Source organism: Amblyomma americanum, chromosome 1 (genome assembly GCF_052857255.1).
Source record: "Amblyomma americanum isolate KBUSLIRL-KWMA chromosome 1, ASM5285725v1, whole genome shotgun sequence".
NCBI classification, from domain to species: domain Eukaryota; kingdom Metazoa; phylum Arthropoda; class Arachnida; order Ixodida; family Ixodidae; genus Amblyomma; species Amblyomma americanum.
Window position 1 is genome coordinate 182,244,370 of NC_135497.1, and position 16,531 is coordinate 182,260,900.

Genomic DNA, 16,531 nt, shown 5'->3' on the forward strand with positions numbered 1-16,531 from the left:
GTGATCATACACGTGTGTGCTGGCTTGTGAAGCGCTAAATGTTTTTTTTTTTTGGTTTATGTGCACGAAAGGTCCAAATAATAGATACACATGCACGAAGCCACCCCAAGCTTTTGGATCCTACGCTTATCTGTAGAGTGGCGGTACAGTACTCGGAGGGGGGGGGGGGGGGGGGGGGGTGATTGCCGCATGCGGCGGAAACAAACGCATGTTGACTTGTTGCTGCTGCTCGCCATCTTCTCTGCTAGAGAACTGTTTACCGTGGCCTATTTTTTTCCACATCTGACGACCAGAAAGCGAGTGCGCCTCTGCAGCGAGGAAAAGGCTGAAACCGCACCCCTCGTCCCGAAGTTTTTTCGACTTTGCATATAAACAAAGGATTGCCCACTGTGTAACACCCCCGCTCCCCTTCCCGGTACCTAGCGAATACAATTTCGGGTCACTGTATATGCGCTAAATCTGTCGGGCTTACTGGGCCCGTGTCGTGTAGATATGCATTGGCAACAAATACGACGTCTAGCAGCGTATGCTGAGCTGGATAAGCGCGTGGTGGCGTGGCGCCCTCATCTGTAGGCGTCCTGGGCAAAGCTGTCGGGTTTGTGAAGCTAAATGCCGGCCTTGTAATATTACAAAGAGGCACATCTACACGTGTCGACGGAAGTTTTTGGGAACATAGACGCCACAAGAACGCCGAATTAGCGTCGCAGCTTAAGAGTGTAGCCCGAAATTGTGGCTTACAGTCTGCACTTGCGTGCGCGAGCTGCGGATTGCACCTCTTAGTTCTATATAGGCTGTGTATCTTGGCCGCCGGGAAATTAAACTTCTCTTTTGTTTTAGATTCTGCAGCTCAAGAACGTCTGTGAGCACACGTATTGTCTTGGGCACATGAATCACGAGCAGAACAGTATGAATTAGGAAGAAAGTTGAAGGCCGTTGCGGAGGCAGGTTAGGCAATCGTTCATACCTGCGGCCTGTGATGACCGCTTTTCGTGTCTGTTAACTAACCGTGCCGTTCTGCAACGAAAACATTAGCCAGCAGATTTAATTTTGCGAACATCCATATGCGTTTGGGGGGGGTGGATAGACGCGCCGGATTTCGCTCTTTTAAATAAAATTTTCCTTTTCTCTCATTCTAGGTGCCTTTTCGTGATGTTTCCTATAGTCGGCAGTATACGTCGCCAGTCAAGGAAGCTACAGGCTGATTGGTGAAAGGTTGAATATACGGAGACAGTTGCATAATCGATGCGACACAGTATATCCCAAGTGTTTCAGGGAAGCCGGTCACTCATTTTTAGAAATAGGCTTTTTGAGTTAGGAAGTCGGCTTCTGCGGCTGAATACCAAAGTCGGCGGACATCAGAAAACAGGTGAATAAAGTAGTTAGCCGGTCAACTAATGTTTGATATTTAACTTTTCCGCTATCACAGTTATACACCTCGTTTCAATTAGAGATTTGTCGTTAGTAATAGCCATATCGGTATACCTCCGGCGCTGCTCGACAAAAAATTGGCTATTTCGACTAGTTACGTGCACTGGAGGGGTTGCTTTGTCTGCGTGATTTTCGAAAGCGCATGTATTTTGGCACGATGTAGCCGAAATTTGTTGGGCCACAGCGCGAGGGTAATTGCGTTTTCGAAATTCTAAAAACTGATGTGGCTATTAATAACGACCGGCTACAAATCTCTAATAGCAAGCAGTTGCCTAACTGTGATAGTTAAAAACTTAATTGTCAGAAATTAGTTGACCGGCTAACTAGTTAACTTCATTCACCTGGTTTCCGATGTCCGCCGTCACTGGAGAAGCCGTCTTCATAACTAAAAAAAATCTGGTTTTAAAAATTAGTGGTCGGTTTCCCTGAAACACTTGGTATTGCACGCGTTCATCGAATGCTTGCTTCCACCATCAGCGTAACCGAGTCGATCACACTTGTCTAGAGCGCTCGAGAGATGCCATCCGAGGGAAATAAGGCGACATTCTAAAGCAGATATTGACTTTCACTGATAATGCTTGCGCTAAAGAGCAGCCGAATAGACAAGTGAACCGCACAGGCATCAGCGCCTTAACGCTAGCAAAGCAGTTGCGAAAATATTTCGCCTCATTTGCTGCGCAGCACACCGCCCGAGCGCTGTATAGACAAGTGTGATCGACTCTGTACTATATATCGTTCAAGTGTGAGATGCAATATTTGGATGCTGTTCGCGTGAGCAAGTCCTTTTGCACATTTGTTATTGATTTTTTTTTTATTTTTCGTTGTTTTAACGGCCCTTGCGTAATTGCAGCCTTGCTCGCAGCACGTGAGACTTCCGAAGGAAGTATCGTTTTACACACTTTCGTGCGCCGTGTCCGAGCAGCGCGAATTGGGTTTCATCCGGGAAGCCCTTCGTTGGTTTGACTGTGCGTCGCGTAGCTACACACTCCGGCACCTTCCTTTGTGGGCGGTGAGATTCTGAGATCAAACCAGAGCGGCGCCAAATAACCTCGGTGACCAGCGCATAAAGAGTTTTTCGCTGCCATCTGTAGCGTTTGCTGTTCATCGTACGTTGTTGTTTATATTGCGAAACTGTTTTGCGTTTGAAGGCCGTTTGTTTTCATCATAGAAGTGCAGTATACCTTGAACACGCGTTTGAATATGACCGCCCTCTGACCGTTATCTCTGCTTATACAAAGCAGTAAGGTCAGTAAGGCATCCGCTTGCCACATAAGTATTTGAAATCACTCCGAATGGTTTGATGGGGTTTAACGCCCCAAAACGACCCAGGCTATGAGAGGCGCCGTAGTGAAGGGCTCCGGAAATTTCGACCACCTGGGGTTCTTCAAAGTGCACTGGCATCGCACAGCATACGGGCGTCTAGCATTTCGCCTCCATCGAAATTCGACCGCCGCGGCCGGTATCGAACCCGCGTCTTTTGGGTCAGCAGCCGAGCGCCATAACCACTGAGCCACCGCGGCGGCTAAATCACTCCGAAGGAAATTCTCGCTGATGTTCTGAGCGATATTCAGCCTCATGTATGTCTTAATTAATACAATGTCCGTGATAAAGACGAGATTTGTGCATGCAGGTCGGTATTTGTTTATCTCGCGTTCATGGCTGCGAGGGCGTGATAGCGGTGGCGGGGCTTGCAAGGGGAAAGGTTTGCAAGAAATCTATGGGGCAAATTTTGTTCGACGCAATATGCATTGGTATTGGGCATGCCAGTACTATCTGCAGTGAATCCACGCTTGAGGCATTTCGAAGCGAAAGCTTCACTACGCTAGGTAAAGCCGATTTCGCCGTGCGTTCCCGGTTGACCTTCAAGTGAGCCAGAGGGCGAGTGTGGATATAGGCCTTACCACATGTGGTCCACCATGGTGTCGCACCAGTTGACCTTGAATTTCGAGCGACCGTTCGTCGTACAGTATTCTGGTTGGTGTGATAGCATTGTTTGCATATATCTAACATGTTTTAGTAAAGTTGAAAGCTATAGCTTGCGACAGGGGTTCGGACCAATGACGTATGCATCTTCAGCTGCATGCTTTCTGAGACTTGCGACCGGGGTTCGGATCGACGACATATGCACATCAAGCAGTTGAGGTGCTCACCGAGATGTCTAGATCTGGGAGTTAGTGCGTCCTTTCCTTTCCTCAAAATACATGCTTTCGCATTCCTCCACATAAGCAGACTTAAGTGCCCTAAGATATTTTTTTTTTGATAGACCCGCTGTCGCACTGCCGACGCGATTACAACCACTGGAATATATAGCAGAGAGCGTGAACCGGCTTCATTTCAGTTTGTGCACCGACGACGCTTCCCACCATATACAGGGCGTCCCAGCTAAGTTTGCCAGGGTTTAAAAATATGCCGCGGCACTATAGACGACGCGACCCGTTGCATGTTACTGGCTATTGTATGGAGCAACGCACACTGTTTTTGTATTGGCCCTAACTGCACAATTAGTCAAGATTAATTAAACTTCGCAAGCAACAAAGATAGGCGGAAAAGTCCAATGAGAAAGTTGTAGAACGGTCCACGGAACGTCGAACTGAACAGTGTCTAACTTTCCGTCTATTACGGATCGGCTTTTTTTCGCTCTCTGCAGACGCCCGCGAAATACAATAAAAAATACCGCGTGACATGCTCGCTTGCACGCCACGGCTACAGTGCTCTCAAACGTTGCGCCCAACAAACGAACAGCTCATTTAGCCGGGCGTGCTGCTGTTTAAAAAGTAACAGGGCTGCGACGCGTGCTCTGGCTGTGCGATTACGGGGGCGCAAGCGATAAGGACTGCGTCTTCTTGTCGCTATCATCAAGCGCCGCGAGCGAAGCGTACCGCTGGCGTAACTCGCACAGCCAGCTGCTGCGTCGCTGCCCTTTCAAAGGGCAACACACGGGGCTAAAAGATCTGTTAGTTCCTATCCGGAACGTTTGAGAGCACTTCAATCGCGGTGCGCAAGCCGGCATGTCATGTGGTATTTTTTTTTTGCATTTCGCGGGCATTTGCAGCCAGCGGAAAAAAAGCTGATACGTAGTAGATTGAGAGTTAAAAGTGTTCAAACGGAAGTTTTGCGGACCGTTCTACAACTTTCACTTTGACCTTTTTCGCCTATCTCCGTTGCTTGCAAAATTGGTCAATTATTATCGGCTAACTACGCAATTAAGCACAATATAAAAATATTGTGACATGCTCCGTACAATAGCCAGCAGTATGCATTTGATCGCGTAGCCTTAGAGTGCCTCGGTGTATTTTAAAACCCTGGCTAAAGTTATCTGGGACGCCGTGTATAGTATAGCTGCACAGTTTCCGCCATACGCGTCTCTCTTCCGTATTGCATCCTTCTGCAAGTGGACGCGCTGACACGCGCACAGGCATGACTGGGCATCGGATTCGTTCCGATGAGATGGCGTAGTTTATGGGCACGCAACTGACGGCGTACAGAGCATGCTCTAGTAATGCGCGGCTGCGATATTACCGCCGAGAGTTGCCTAGCCATGTTTGAAACCGGCCAAATACCGCCAAATGCCACTTTAAAAACTAAATACAGAAAAAAAATGCAAACCGGATGCTGTACTCTCTTTTTAGCAGGTGTTTATTTGGCCTACGTTGCACGGGAAGTAAATACCGCGTTCAGCAATGCTTTGCCAGAGAGTAGAACTACATGCGCGCTCAGCCACAGGAGTTGCAGGATACAAATACACAGGCTTCAGCGCATCAGGAATCGAACCCAAGACCGTCGGTGCGAAATGGACTGGCACGCGGTCATTCCTGAGGGCCGGCATGGCGTTGTCGGGCCAGGATACACTAAAGGATCACTGCATATGGACTGCGGAACACCTTAGTGAAATGAAGTCGCCTACTGCGTACAGTCCTGGTCAATCGCCCCCATTTGCCGCTGCTAGAGCGTACACATGTAAACCTATGATGGAAACCTGAGGTGTCATTTTTTGCCTCAGGCATGAAAGTGGTGAAGCGCGTCGTTCTCATTGCAGATATAAAAAAATCCGACATCATCCCAGCGAGAACGTTTCAATCGTGGGCAAGGAGTGAAACCATTGGCGAAGGTCACGGTGTAAGAATAACTGCACCGTGGTGAAGGTGCAGCTTGCTCGTCGCACTCAGCGATAACGCGACATCTCATTGCGCATGCGCCCGAGCTCATGCGAGCGCCGTTTTGATTAGCCGCCCAGCAACCGCGCTCGGTGGCGCGCTGAAAACCGGCTCCCAGCGGTGTCCAAGCCGAGTGCTTATTCGGATGGGTGCCTTTACTGTGACTTTACAGTAAGCTTTTGGATGTAACTTGTTTAAAACTGTATTTGGAGCTGATTACCTCGCAGAACAAGCAAGGAACAAGTGTTGAGCAGATACGCATCCTGAGTGGCGAGAATTTTTAATTCATGCCAGACATTTGTAAAATTACTTCTGTCAGTGGCTTCGTTATTCCATGTTAGCTATAGATGTATGCCAATGACGCAAACCATTTCTCGTGAAGCCCAGGGTATCTTTTTTTTCTGGGGGGGCTATTTACGGCGAGCGAAGAATTTGAACTAAATGGTTGGTTTTGTGGGGTTTAACGTACCAAGGCTACTGAGGCTGAACTAAGTGGTGTTCGCTCGGCTTTGCAACAGCTGTCCGCGAAGCGGTCACCGGGCCACTGGTGGTGGAAGCATGGAACAGCCGCGTGTGCATAAATTAAGCCTTTCACTACGACTGGAGGTGTTGATGACGGTGAAGTTTTTGGTAAAGCTGGCTTGACAAGAGAGCTGAGCCAGAAAAAAAAAATGCTTGTCCTGAAATGTGTTGGCGCGACATAAAAACTGCGCGAAAGAAAATTAAGAGCGAAAATGTTTTCTAAAAAACAAAACAAAATTAGCTGACAGTCAGTGAGAAACAGGTGAACGTTCGCTTTTTCCTTTCTGGCGTCGCGTCAGTGATACTATGTTCCCCGCGATATAATTTTGTTCGTCCGGCGTTCCGCTGCAGTGGCGTGCTGGCTCCTCACGCGGCAAATGGGCGCGTCAGCCGTTCGAGCAATTTCACGGCGTTATCGCTTATAATCTTTACTGCCTGGGCTTAACCACGAGCGAAGCTGATGGAGCGTAAGTCAGATGGGATAAACCGAAGAGGGGAAGGGGAAACGAAGGGAGAGAGCGAGAGAAGCAGATCATCTTTGTGCAGAAAGAACTGCATCCCTGGGCGTTGTCGATTCCATGTGCGTGGTTGGTCCGTCATATCCAGAGGGCCGGCACTGGCGCTTGCAGTGCTGTGTGCTTAGCCTTATCGCTGCGGCCTTCGTACCAGTTCCTTGCGAGAAAAGTCGGGTTTTGTCGTAGTACAAACTTTCTGCGTCCCGCTGTGCCGCTTGCTTGAAGAATGGCCGAGAACGGTTTCCAAAGCGAAACATCGCCTCTTCTGCCAAAGGGCCCCTCTATCCAGCAAGATGTGCTTCCCGTAGACCGTACTTGGACATCCACCGTGGAGCTTAAGAAGAGGCTCAGCCTTTCCAACGGCGTGTCAATGATTGTCGGTACGATTGTCGGAGCTGGAATCTTCGTGTCGCCCGCCGGCGTTATGCGTTACGCTGGATCCATCGGCTTGGCTTTGGTCGTGTGGGTGCTGACGGGCCTGGCCTGCTTGATCGGCGCGCTGTGTTACACCGAACTCGGCACCATGATTCCAAAGTCGGGAGGAGACTACGCCTACATCTCGGCGGCATTCGGACCTTTTCCCGCGTTCCTTCAGCTCTGGACCATGCTGGTCATAGTGCAGCCGGCTGGCAATGCCATTGTGGCGCTCACATTTGCTAATTACGTGTTGCGACCGTTCTACGATGATGTGGACTGTCATCCGCCTTCATCGGCAGTCATGCTCATCGCTGCCCTTGTGTTGTGTAAGGATCCAGGGCGTTTTTGCTGTGTGTTTGTTGCTAAGTCGGCGGTGCTAAGGTTTCTACCAAAACGTTCTTGGACCAAGGACTTGGTCCAAGAACGTTAGTTTGTACAGCCACTGTGTCCCATTCGGACGGTTGAACTTTGACGGTGCTCCGATAATGACTTTCGTGAGATGCCTGAATTCAAAATTGCTTCCTTTCTTTTTTTGGATTTCTTGGGTCAGGATGGAATACGTCGCGAGTCGGTCTGCTAGAATCTCGTTAGCTTTCTATACCGGCCCAGTTCATCTGTCAGTGCTATAGCGAATAACAAGTCATTTAACGAGAACAGCGAGTTGGGGTGAAGGGGGGGTTACTCCGTGGTGGTAGTAGCGTGAAAAAGGGGCGAGAAAGCTATGGGGACGTGACAGCCCTGTCCTGTCCTCTAGCTCTCGTGTGATTTTTTTTTGCGCTGCTTTCACTATGCCATTTAGTATGGGAAGCATCTCAGGTTTTTCTATCAGCTATTAATATTGGAAATCTTCGATGATTATGCCTTGTACAATCTGTGTTTATTTGCAATGCGTACGTGACGTGCGAGGTGGGTTCATAGATGTCCTCGCAGCAGGCAGGCTGCGCTAAATGCTTGCAATGAAGGACACGTTTTTGTTCATGATGCGAGGCATGCAGCGCGCGTGCTTGCATAAAGCTGCAAACCGAATTAGTGTAGCGCGTGTGTGGTATGTATTGTATATGTGGTTTAACGTCCCGAAGATAGATGGGCTTTATATGGTGCGCCGTAGTGGAGAGCTTGGCATCAATTTCAAAACGCGGTCGCCGCAGCCGGAATCGAACCCGCATCCTAGGGCTCGGCAGTCAAGCGCCCTAACCCCTGAGTCACCGCGGCGGGGCTGTGTAGAGTGCGTGTGTGCTGTGCGTACCGCCCCTGTTCAAGGAAGAGGAATGAGCAGTCGTTTTGAGCTTCGCGGATTGCTCACTGCTCGCATGTGTCTATGTGCATGCATTTTGATGCATGGAGTCTCACGACCAGAGCCACGAACTCCGCACTCCCATCTGGAGCCTGTGTGCTGATAATCTTCTATATGATTAGTGTGAAACTGTGGCTTCCTCTTTCTATTCGGTCATGCGTTCCACTGCACTGCGAGCAAGGCATTCAACGTCTCTTGTTTGTTGACAGATGACTCATTTTCCCATTTGCATCATGATAATTAACAGTAATTTTGTCGTCCATAATCATTCTCAAGCCCTCTGCATGCACAGTTTTTTTTTGTGTATGTGTGGAGCTTGCTCATGTGTTGCTTTCTCTCCCCCACCCTTTTTTGCTTTTAGGTTTGCTCACGTTCATCAACTGCTACAACGTCAAATGGGCAACATTTGTACAAGACTCCCTTATGTTTGCCAAGGTCATCGCTTTGGTTATCATCATTATTGCGGGCTTTGTGCACCTTGCTCAAGGTAGGTTCGCTTTTTGCTCGCTCGTAATCACTGTCACAGCACATTCTCCAGCCTTCTCATCAACGAAACTTTGTTGTGGGGTGGCTAATGAAGCATGATTTTGTCTCATTGGCGTTGTCGGTGAGCAATATTTCAGTCTCCCGAACTGATGAAACTTTCGGAGTGAAGATAATCTTTGATAAGAAAGTGGCTAGAGACTACAGAGAATGTTTACTACATTCGAATTAGTGTGAAAGCACGGATTTGTGCTACGTAGAAGACGATGATGAGCGGGCAGTGCCGAAGTACAGAGCGCTTGCGCTAGACCAGTTGCAAACAGACAACGGACGATTGTGCTCAAGGTTGGTAGCCATCGGACATTAGTGCTTACACACTAATAAGAAGGAAGACACGAAAACGAAGCATATTCTGTGGATGTAGACAAAATTTCAGTACGGGTGCAGGCATAAATGACAATGACGCTATATATGTGGCTGCGTCACGCACGCCATATGCTTCTGCAGCAGCGCCGCATTAGCCTCCTCGCCCATACTTACCATGCTGGAGTCTCTTCTTTTATGTGATGTTCTTACGTAAATAGGAATAACAATGTTTTATACATGCCATTACATGAATAAAGTGCAGCTTGGGTGATGCTGCTGATCAGGTACACTGACAGTCCATAAAAATAAAGGAATTGAAGTGGTGTGAAAAAAAGACCTCACTCATTGTATGTTTGAAATATGATTGCTTGCACATAACCATTCCTAAGAGAATGTTTTATGTTAAAAAACAGGCGAGTGTCGTATAGTTTTCACCTTGCTATACTCAAAGTCAAACTAATAAGTTAGGTGTGCTTCGGCCTCTGTTTTGGGCAGTTTTATGAGTGGCATGGCAGTCTTGAAGGAAGGCAAAGAATGAAGTGATTGCCAATACTACAGAGCGAGGAAGGCAGGCACTGATAGCACAAGTAGGAGAGGCCATAATTACTAAAGTCATCCTTTGCAAGATGAATTTCTTTTATCAAAGCAGCAAACACAAGCTGGCACCACGTGACTTTATTTTTGCCATTTGCCTCAAAACACTATTGTTAGAAAAGCTTGTAGAGAAGTCTTCTTTTTTTTCCTCAAGTCTTTACACATGCTGAAGTACCCTGTTCTTTTGAGATGACAGGTGTCATTAATTGCGACTTGTGTTCATTATTTCTTTGCTTTTGAGTTGCGTACCACATGGCCCATTTCAGACCTTGCTGGCAATCTTGTCTGTTGTGTGTTGCAGGGAACACAGGAAACCTCAGTAACATGTTTGAAGGGACAACAACGGATCCTGGACGTATTTGTTTGTCATTTTATGCAGGGCTTTTTTCTTATGCAGGATGGTAAGCTGGAAAATTGACTTTACCTATTAGCAGAACTGTAGCTCCTTTATCCTTATTTGTTTGCGACAACAAACCTGAGCGACCCCTTTATAGGCACATTGAATATGTGTTGCCATGCTATTAAATTCTTTAGAAATGTGTGAATGATGGAATTGTACCTAGTACTCTGCACAAACGTCAGCATTAGAAGAATGCCCAGGTTTATTGGTATTCAGATTTGGATTACTTAATATACAGCAGCATGCTTTTCTATATTGGTTTATGATGCGCAGACTTGTGTTGAATGCTTTATAATATTGTTCTCGTATTATTCTAGGAACTATCTGAACTTTGTGACAGAGGAATTGAAGAATCCATTTAGGTATGTGTGTTTCTTTTGTTCAAGCTAAGAGTATACTCTTTCATTATGTGAGTCTCATCCATCATTTACAGACTGTCTAGAAGGCATACTTTTCAGGTATTATGTGTATCCTTTGGACATCCACAGCCCAGCTCTTTATAAAAAAACGAAAGAAAAGCTTGGTACCATGCACTGCAATGTAGCCATCCAAATAATATTTAACTGATGTAATATATAGATGCTGCTACTGAACATGCTGGAGATTTTGTGGAACACTGTGATTAACGAATGTCAGGTGGAAGAGCAGTTAGGTCATTAGGTTGCAAATAGCTGTATTGGCCTGTAAATGTGTTACTGTGGTAACCAAGGTAGCTCTGAAATAATTTTTTGGTTGTTTCAAACGATGAAAAAACATCCTAACGTAGTTTTCTGTTAAAATTAAGCACTACAACAATATATACCAAAACATTACTAGAACATTCACTGTTCTATCATGATCAAAAGATTACGGGACACAAGTCTGCAGAAAAAAATTTATTTTGGCCCTGTTTCTTAAACCAATCGCCTGCAGTGTGTTAGTGTATGAGGGATGTGCATGCTCTCTCCATTAGTAACAATCCGATACAACTAGGTTGTGAGGGAGAACTGCAATAAACTTTTTCCTGAATCGTGATAGTGATAGTACATGCATGATATCCTGATATATATAGTACATTTCTGCGTGGTGCATATAGCATTCATGGCACCGTGAAGCAACATTACGGGGCTAACACAGCCACAGAGCCTCCTTTGCGAGCACATATCTTTTTGTTGTCCAAGCTCACCAGAGAAGGAGAAACAGTGTGCAGAACTGGGCTCTCACCCAATTCTGGCAAAGTTTCACTCATGCTCATAGACTGCTTGAGAAAGGTGTATCCATCAGTGCTAGCAGAGAACTGTTGATTACCAAATTTATTTAACTTAATTTTGTTGATGTTTGTATGTTTGGTATTCAGTACAATTTTTCAGGCTTACCTAGTATGCTCAGTTAGCCGAAGATTATGATTTCTCTCTGAATGAAACTAAACTCAAAAGTAGCAGCTATCCACGCATAAATATATGATGCTTTCCCTTTTTACACAACTCTAATCAATCTGTTTGTAGATTGTATAGCAGGGTTTCTCATGAATCTAACAGATCTACAAGACTGATTAGTATGATATAGGTGACTTTGCAACCAAAAAAACAGTAAAACTGACATGATACACAAGGCCTGATGCAGCTATTTCAGATCTGTATTAAGCCGATAAATATTCTCTTAAAATTTTTATAGAAAATAACAAAACAATCTGACATGCATGCAAATTATGATTTATAGTTTGTGAATGGAACATCCATTCTTATATAGTATATTCATGCAATGTATATTATATATGTGGGCTCTTACATCTCAAATTCAATTGGTTGTGAAGCACCTTAAGTTTATGCATTATGAGGTAGATGGTTGGATCAGTTATGCATAACTGATGAATGTGTGAGGTTGATAGCAACATTGCACCAGTTATCGGAAATAGTACGGGTGCTGTAGATTAGCATTGTAAAAAATGCTATAGTTTTTGTTTCCTTGGAGGTTGCACAGCTTGTGCTGTTTCTGCTACACAGCAGTCAGAGAAATTTATCCATGTGCACATAAGTCTGGGCCACTTGTCATTTGAGCACTATCAGGCATGTCATGGTTCTTGTAGCTATCACATCCCAGTTTATTTTTATAATAAGCTGATCAAATTGCCTCATATGAGTGTTTTAGAGGTATCTTGTAGATCTGAAGGAAATTGGGATCGGTGGTTACAGGGTTAGGCGATAGTGAAAATAGTATGCATTGTGGGCAAAAGAAAGTAATGGGGAATCAGCCTCGGCTCATGCCACAAACGTGCACAGAGTGTTTGAATCAAAACTAAATGTGCAGGACTTGCATAAAAATCAAACTTTGCTGCAAGGAGTCAAATATTAAAGAAAAAGAAACCTTGCATTAGTTATAAATGCTCTTGTCTTCAGGTGTTTATTTTTATTTGTGTGTTATGCTCTCTAATAGATCATGATTTATTCTTTGATGCAATGATCTTTTCTTGCCATGCCATCTTGTTTTTTTTTATCGCTCATAGATACTGAATATTTAGATGGGTAGTGATGTCTGACTAATATTATGCTGTTGAGCATCTTTTTATAATTGTTGCAGTTTGCTTCTTTAGAAGAGGCTGTTAAGTGCAATGGATATGTGACACTTGTACAATCTGTAAATGTAACCTTATGTGAGGAATGTCATGGAAACATGCTGGGATCCGTATCGTTCATTCAGTTAGTGGAAATGTACGCCCCTAGCAGCAGTGACTCAGCAGTGATAGCTTGGGTATAGTGTCACATACACTACCAAATAGTGCCTCGTCGTTGGCATTTGCGTTTTTTTTCTCGGCAAGCGTGCACAAGCATTGCACGTCAGTACTTGGCATGTGCTGCTAGTTTTTTCATGCTATTGTAGGTCAGAAATCCATGATTACCATTAGTGTTGATATTGCAAGACTAATGAATGAAATTTAGTTGGCCAAGTTTTTAGGCTATGTCAAGATAAGGCACATAAACTTGAGTGCATGAGGCCACGAAATAATTTATTCAGAAATTTCCATCTTAGTTCTGTTTCTGTGTTTGTTAACTAATATTGTGTTATTGTACGTCTTCATTGAACATGCTAGTGACATCCTTTCTTGAAGTTTGCAGAGTAGTTTAATATTGGTGTTGCCTGTTAAAATATATTTGTATTACTTTTCATGTCATTGGGTATATGCAGACACTAAAAGTAAAGTAAGCACAACTTGACGCACAGTCACATACACTGGCAGTATCTTCCATTAACACTTTTTCATGCTGTTGTGTTGTGTAAGCAGTTGCTGTTTTATACATTAGGGCTGTGGGGGGGGGGTCTTCCTTCACTTCTGTTTTTAGGTGGTTTTAGGAAGGAGTACAGTTGTTTACGAAAATTGTATTACTCGCATCAGGGTTACTTGTTAGATGCTATACTTGCCGAGAGTGAAATTGGTGGCTATATTCCTGAGTTTGTTTGTAAAGGGAATTAGTGTGGTACAACATGAATATTAGCACTAAGCAATGACATCTACAAAATATTGCTCACTATGGCTGCTTATTCAAGTGCTTTTGTTTTATTTTTGTGGCAACTTTGACTTCCTGTTTAAATTCAGTGCATTTCAGTTACAAAATAATTCTGTCCGTGAGACAGCTACCCTAAGGTGCACAGCTGAATATGTGACAACAGTGGATACTCGTGGACTTCACATCAGTACATTACGTACAAATTTTATGAAGAGGATAGTACACTTCAAAGTTCTGGGACAGACGTGGCTACAGTTATGCATGCTAGTGCTCTTTTGAAAGCAACATCTCAGTGCTAGGCAAATTATGCTACATGAGTGCACTGGAAAGCACCGGGTACCAAGATACTGTTTCTTGATCATGACTCGGCTATCAGCTAGCAGGCCAAGTGTTGTGTAGCCCTTAAACTTTTCAGCGGGGCTCACTCTATTGCGCTCTCCTCCTTTTTATGCAAATTTTGCAAGTAGGTTTAAGGCAACTGTAGGTTTAAGGCAACTGTAGGTTTAAGGCAACTGTAGGTTTAAGGCAACTGTAGGTTTAAGGCAATTGTGGGTTTAAGGCAATTGTGGGTTTAAGGCAATTGTGGGTTTAAGGCATTTGTAGGGTTTAAGGCATTTGTAGGGTTTAAGGCATTTGTAGGGTTTAAGGCATTTGTAGGGTTTAAGGCATTTGTAGGGTTTAAGGCATTTGTAGGGTTTAAGGCATTTGTAGGGCTTAAGGCATTTGTAGGGTTTAAGGCAGCTCAAGCTCTAGCTCAAGTACTGCCTTAGAACTTGGAAGAGCTTGTTATTGTTATTGCATGACTATACCTTGTTCTATGCTTATATGTGTGTTCTTTCTTCAGGAACTTGCCATTTGCCATCTACATTTCATTACCCATGGTGACAATCATCTATCTTCTTGCCAATATTTCATACTTTGTGGTCCTCACTGCTGACGAAGTTCAGTCGGCAAATGCAGTGGCTGTGGTAAGTGCAGTTCATCCGGAGCAACTTGTTGAAGTGAAGTTCATCATATTTCTTAGCTTACTCTTGCATTTACTTGCTAAGTTAATGAAAAATGGCACATATTCTGAAAAATATTTTGACTCCTTATAAATGTCTGCTGATAATTGCGTGCTTGATTACTGTATTGTGAGAAGGCTGCCACATGAGCTAGAATTAAAGTATGGTAGCTCAGATTTGATGCGCACTGCATGTAGTACTACCTGCAAATAACTTTTCCTAAGAAGTGCTTTGTTTAAATTTGCTGTATAGTATAAGCATTAAGTGCATGCAGTTTCTCGGGCTGTTGAATTTTATTAAACCAAGCCTCGATGCTACGTTGAAATTATCGTTTGTACTGAGGATTTTCAAAGCATCTTTGTGGCTCCCTATACCGTAGAACATTCATATTGAATTGAGTGCTATATTGGTTGATTATTTTTTGTGAGCTTCGTATGGCTGGGTATAGCTACTAATAATTTCATTACTGAAAAAAAGGGGGGAATTTGTGATTTGAGTACATTAATAGAGTTCACCATGTGTGCTATGTACTGCTTGTTGTGTTAAGTAGCTATCTTGCAAGAAGGGAACAGCTGTGAAGGGGAAAAATGTGATATGCAGTTTTTAGAAACCAGCAGAAATCCTTGTACATGAGAAGAAATGGAAGAAAGGAAAAGGGCATAAAGGAAGGTTAATCAGGATAATGTCTAGTTGGCTACCTTATGCATGGGGAAGCATTTTTCAGAGAAACATATTACTCTTACCCCGAGGTAGGAAAAATAACTGCATTCCCACAAAACACAGGAAGGGCTACGCAACGTGTAACAAACGTCTACAAAAGTATATGGTAATGTCTAGAAGAAATCAATTTTAAGATGTTCTGCAGACAATGGAGCAAAAAGAGGTGTTATATGCCTGCTAGTGCTCCACCAAAAAAGATCTAGAAAACTTCTTTGCAAGAACTTGTTAAGAAAGTTTTATTTTTTGAGAGTGGCTGGTTATGTGAAGCCTATAGACTCAAGATCAGTATGCTCTATATTTAGAACCCTCTAGAGACAACCAGTGGGATTTCATTAGGTTTAGTGCTCATTCTTTTAATTGCGTTAGCTCTTACTCATCTTGTTTAGATATTTCGTGGGGTCCGCTATCACACTTAGATCACAGCGCCATCTGTGGCAGCAACTAGAAAACAGCATATCTTGCATTGACACTTGAAGCGCCATGTATAATGAAGGCATTCGTTCCGCTATATATACTCCGACAAGGGGCACCCATCCGGGGACAGTTGCGTACCTAATTTGGTAGGCAAATAAAACCCTATGGGTGTTTGTATAGAAATAAAACCATAATTAAAAATTAGGTAAACATTGTATACATGCAATTACTAATTAAAGCGTTACCATATCGCACCGCAGGCCGAATTCTAGGCCTACCTTGACCCCCCCAAATGCAGCAAATTCCGTTTGGGACTTATCTTGAGGGGGTGTAGCTTGACAAAGGGTAGACGTGCATCGTAATCTCTCTGATAGATGGCACTAGGCGTCGATCGCTCCGCTAAGTGGAAACTTTTCCGAACCGCTCAGGGTTTTCTTCACTGGCCCTGCTGGATGCGGAAGACTTTCGTTTTTACGCGCGGCCAATAAAGCTAACACTCGTTACTTCGTCTTCCAGATGGTGGCGGCCTTTTTTTTTTAGAACTGCAGATTTTGTTTGCTCAGATATATGCAGTACAGCGCTAACTGCAAAGGGTGGGCAGCTGCCATTTGCAGCATAAATACACATGCAAATGAGGCAAGAAAACCTGCTTCATCAGTTTCTGCCATACTTTCATCAGTTCATCAGTTTCTGCTAGCGGTGTGCGTGGAGCTTGAAACCAGCATAGTTGTAGAAATT

At 44.4% G+C, this 16,531-nt stretch overlaps 1 protein-coding gene across 2 annotated transcripts in view; it reads left to right on the top strand.

Moving 5' to 3' along the window:
• Positions 1 to 16,531, top strand: part of LOC144114305 (Y+L amino acid transporter 2-like) — a 71,681-nt gene that overhangs the window by 32,428 nt on the left and 22,722 nt on the right. The window contains exons 1-5 of one of the 2 annotated variants that reach the window (XM_077647955.1): positions 6,831 to 7,362; positions 8,692 to 8,817; positions 10,075 to 10,174; positions 10,491 to 10,535; positions 14,500 to 14,623. In XM_077647955.1, the coding sequence (XP_077504081.1) occupies positions 6,846 to 7,362; positions 8,692 to 8,817; positions 10,075 to 10,174; positions 10,491 to 10,535; positions 14,500 to 14,623 (912 nt within the window). In that variant the 5' untranslated portion in view covers positions 6,831 to 6,845. Of the gene's footprint in view, positions 1 to 6,830; positions 7,363 to 8,691; positions 8,818 to 10,074; positions 10,175 to 10,490; positions 10,536 to 14,499; positions 14,624 to 16,531 lie in introns of those variants that run through there. The other variant, XM_077647954.1, reaches the window with a different exon arrangement.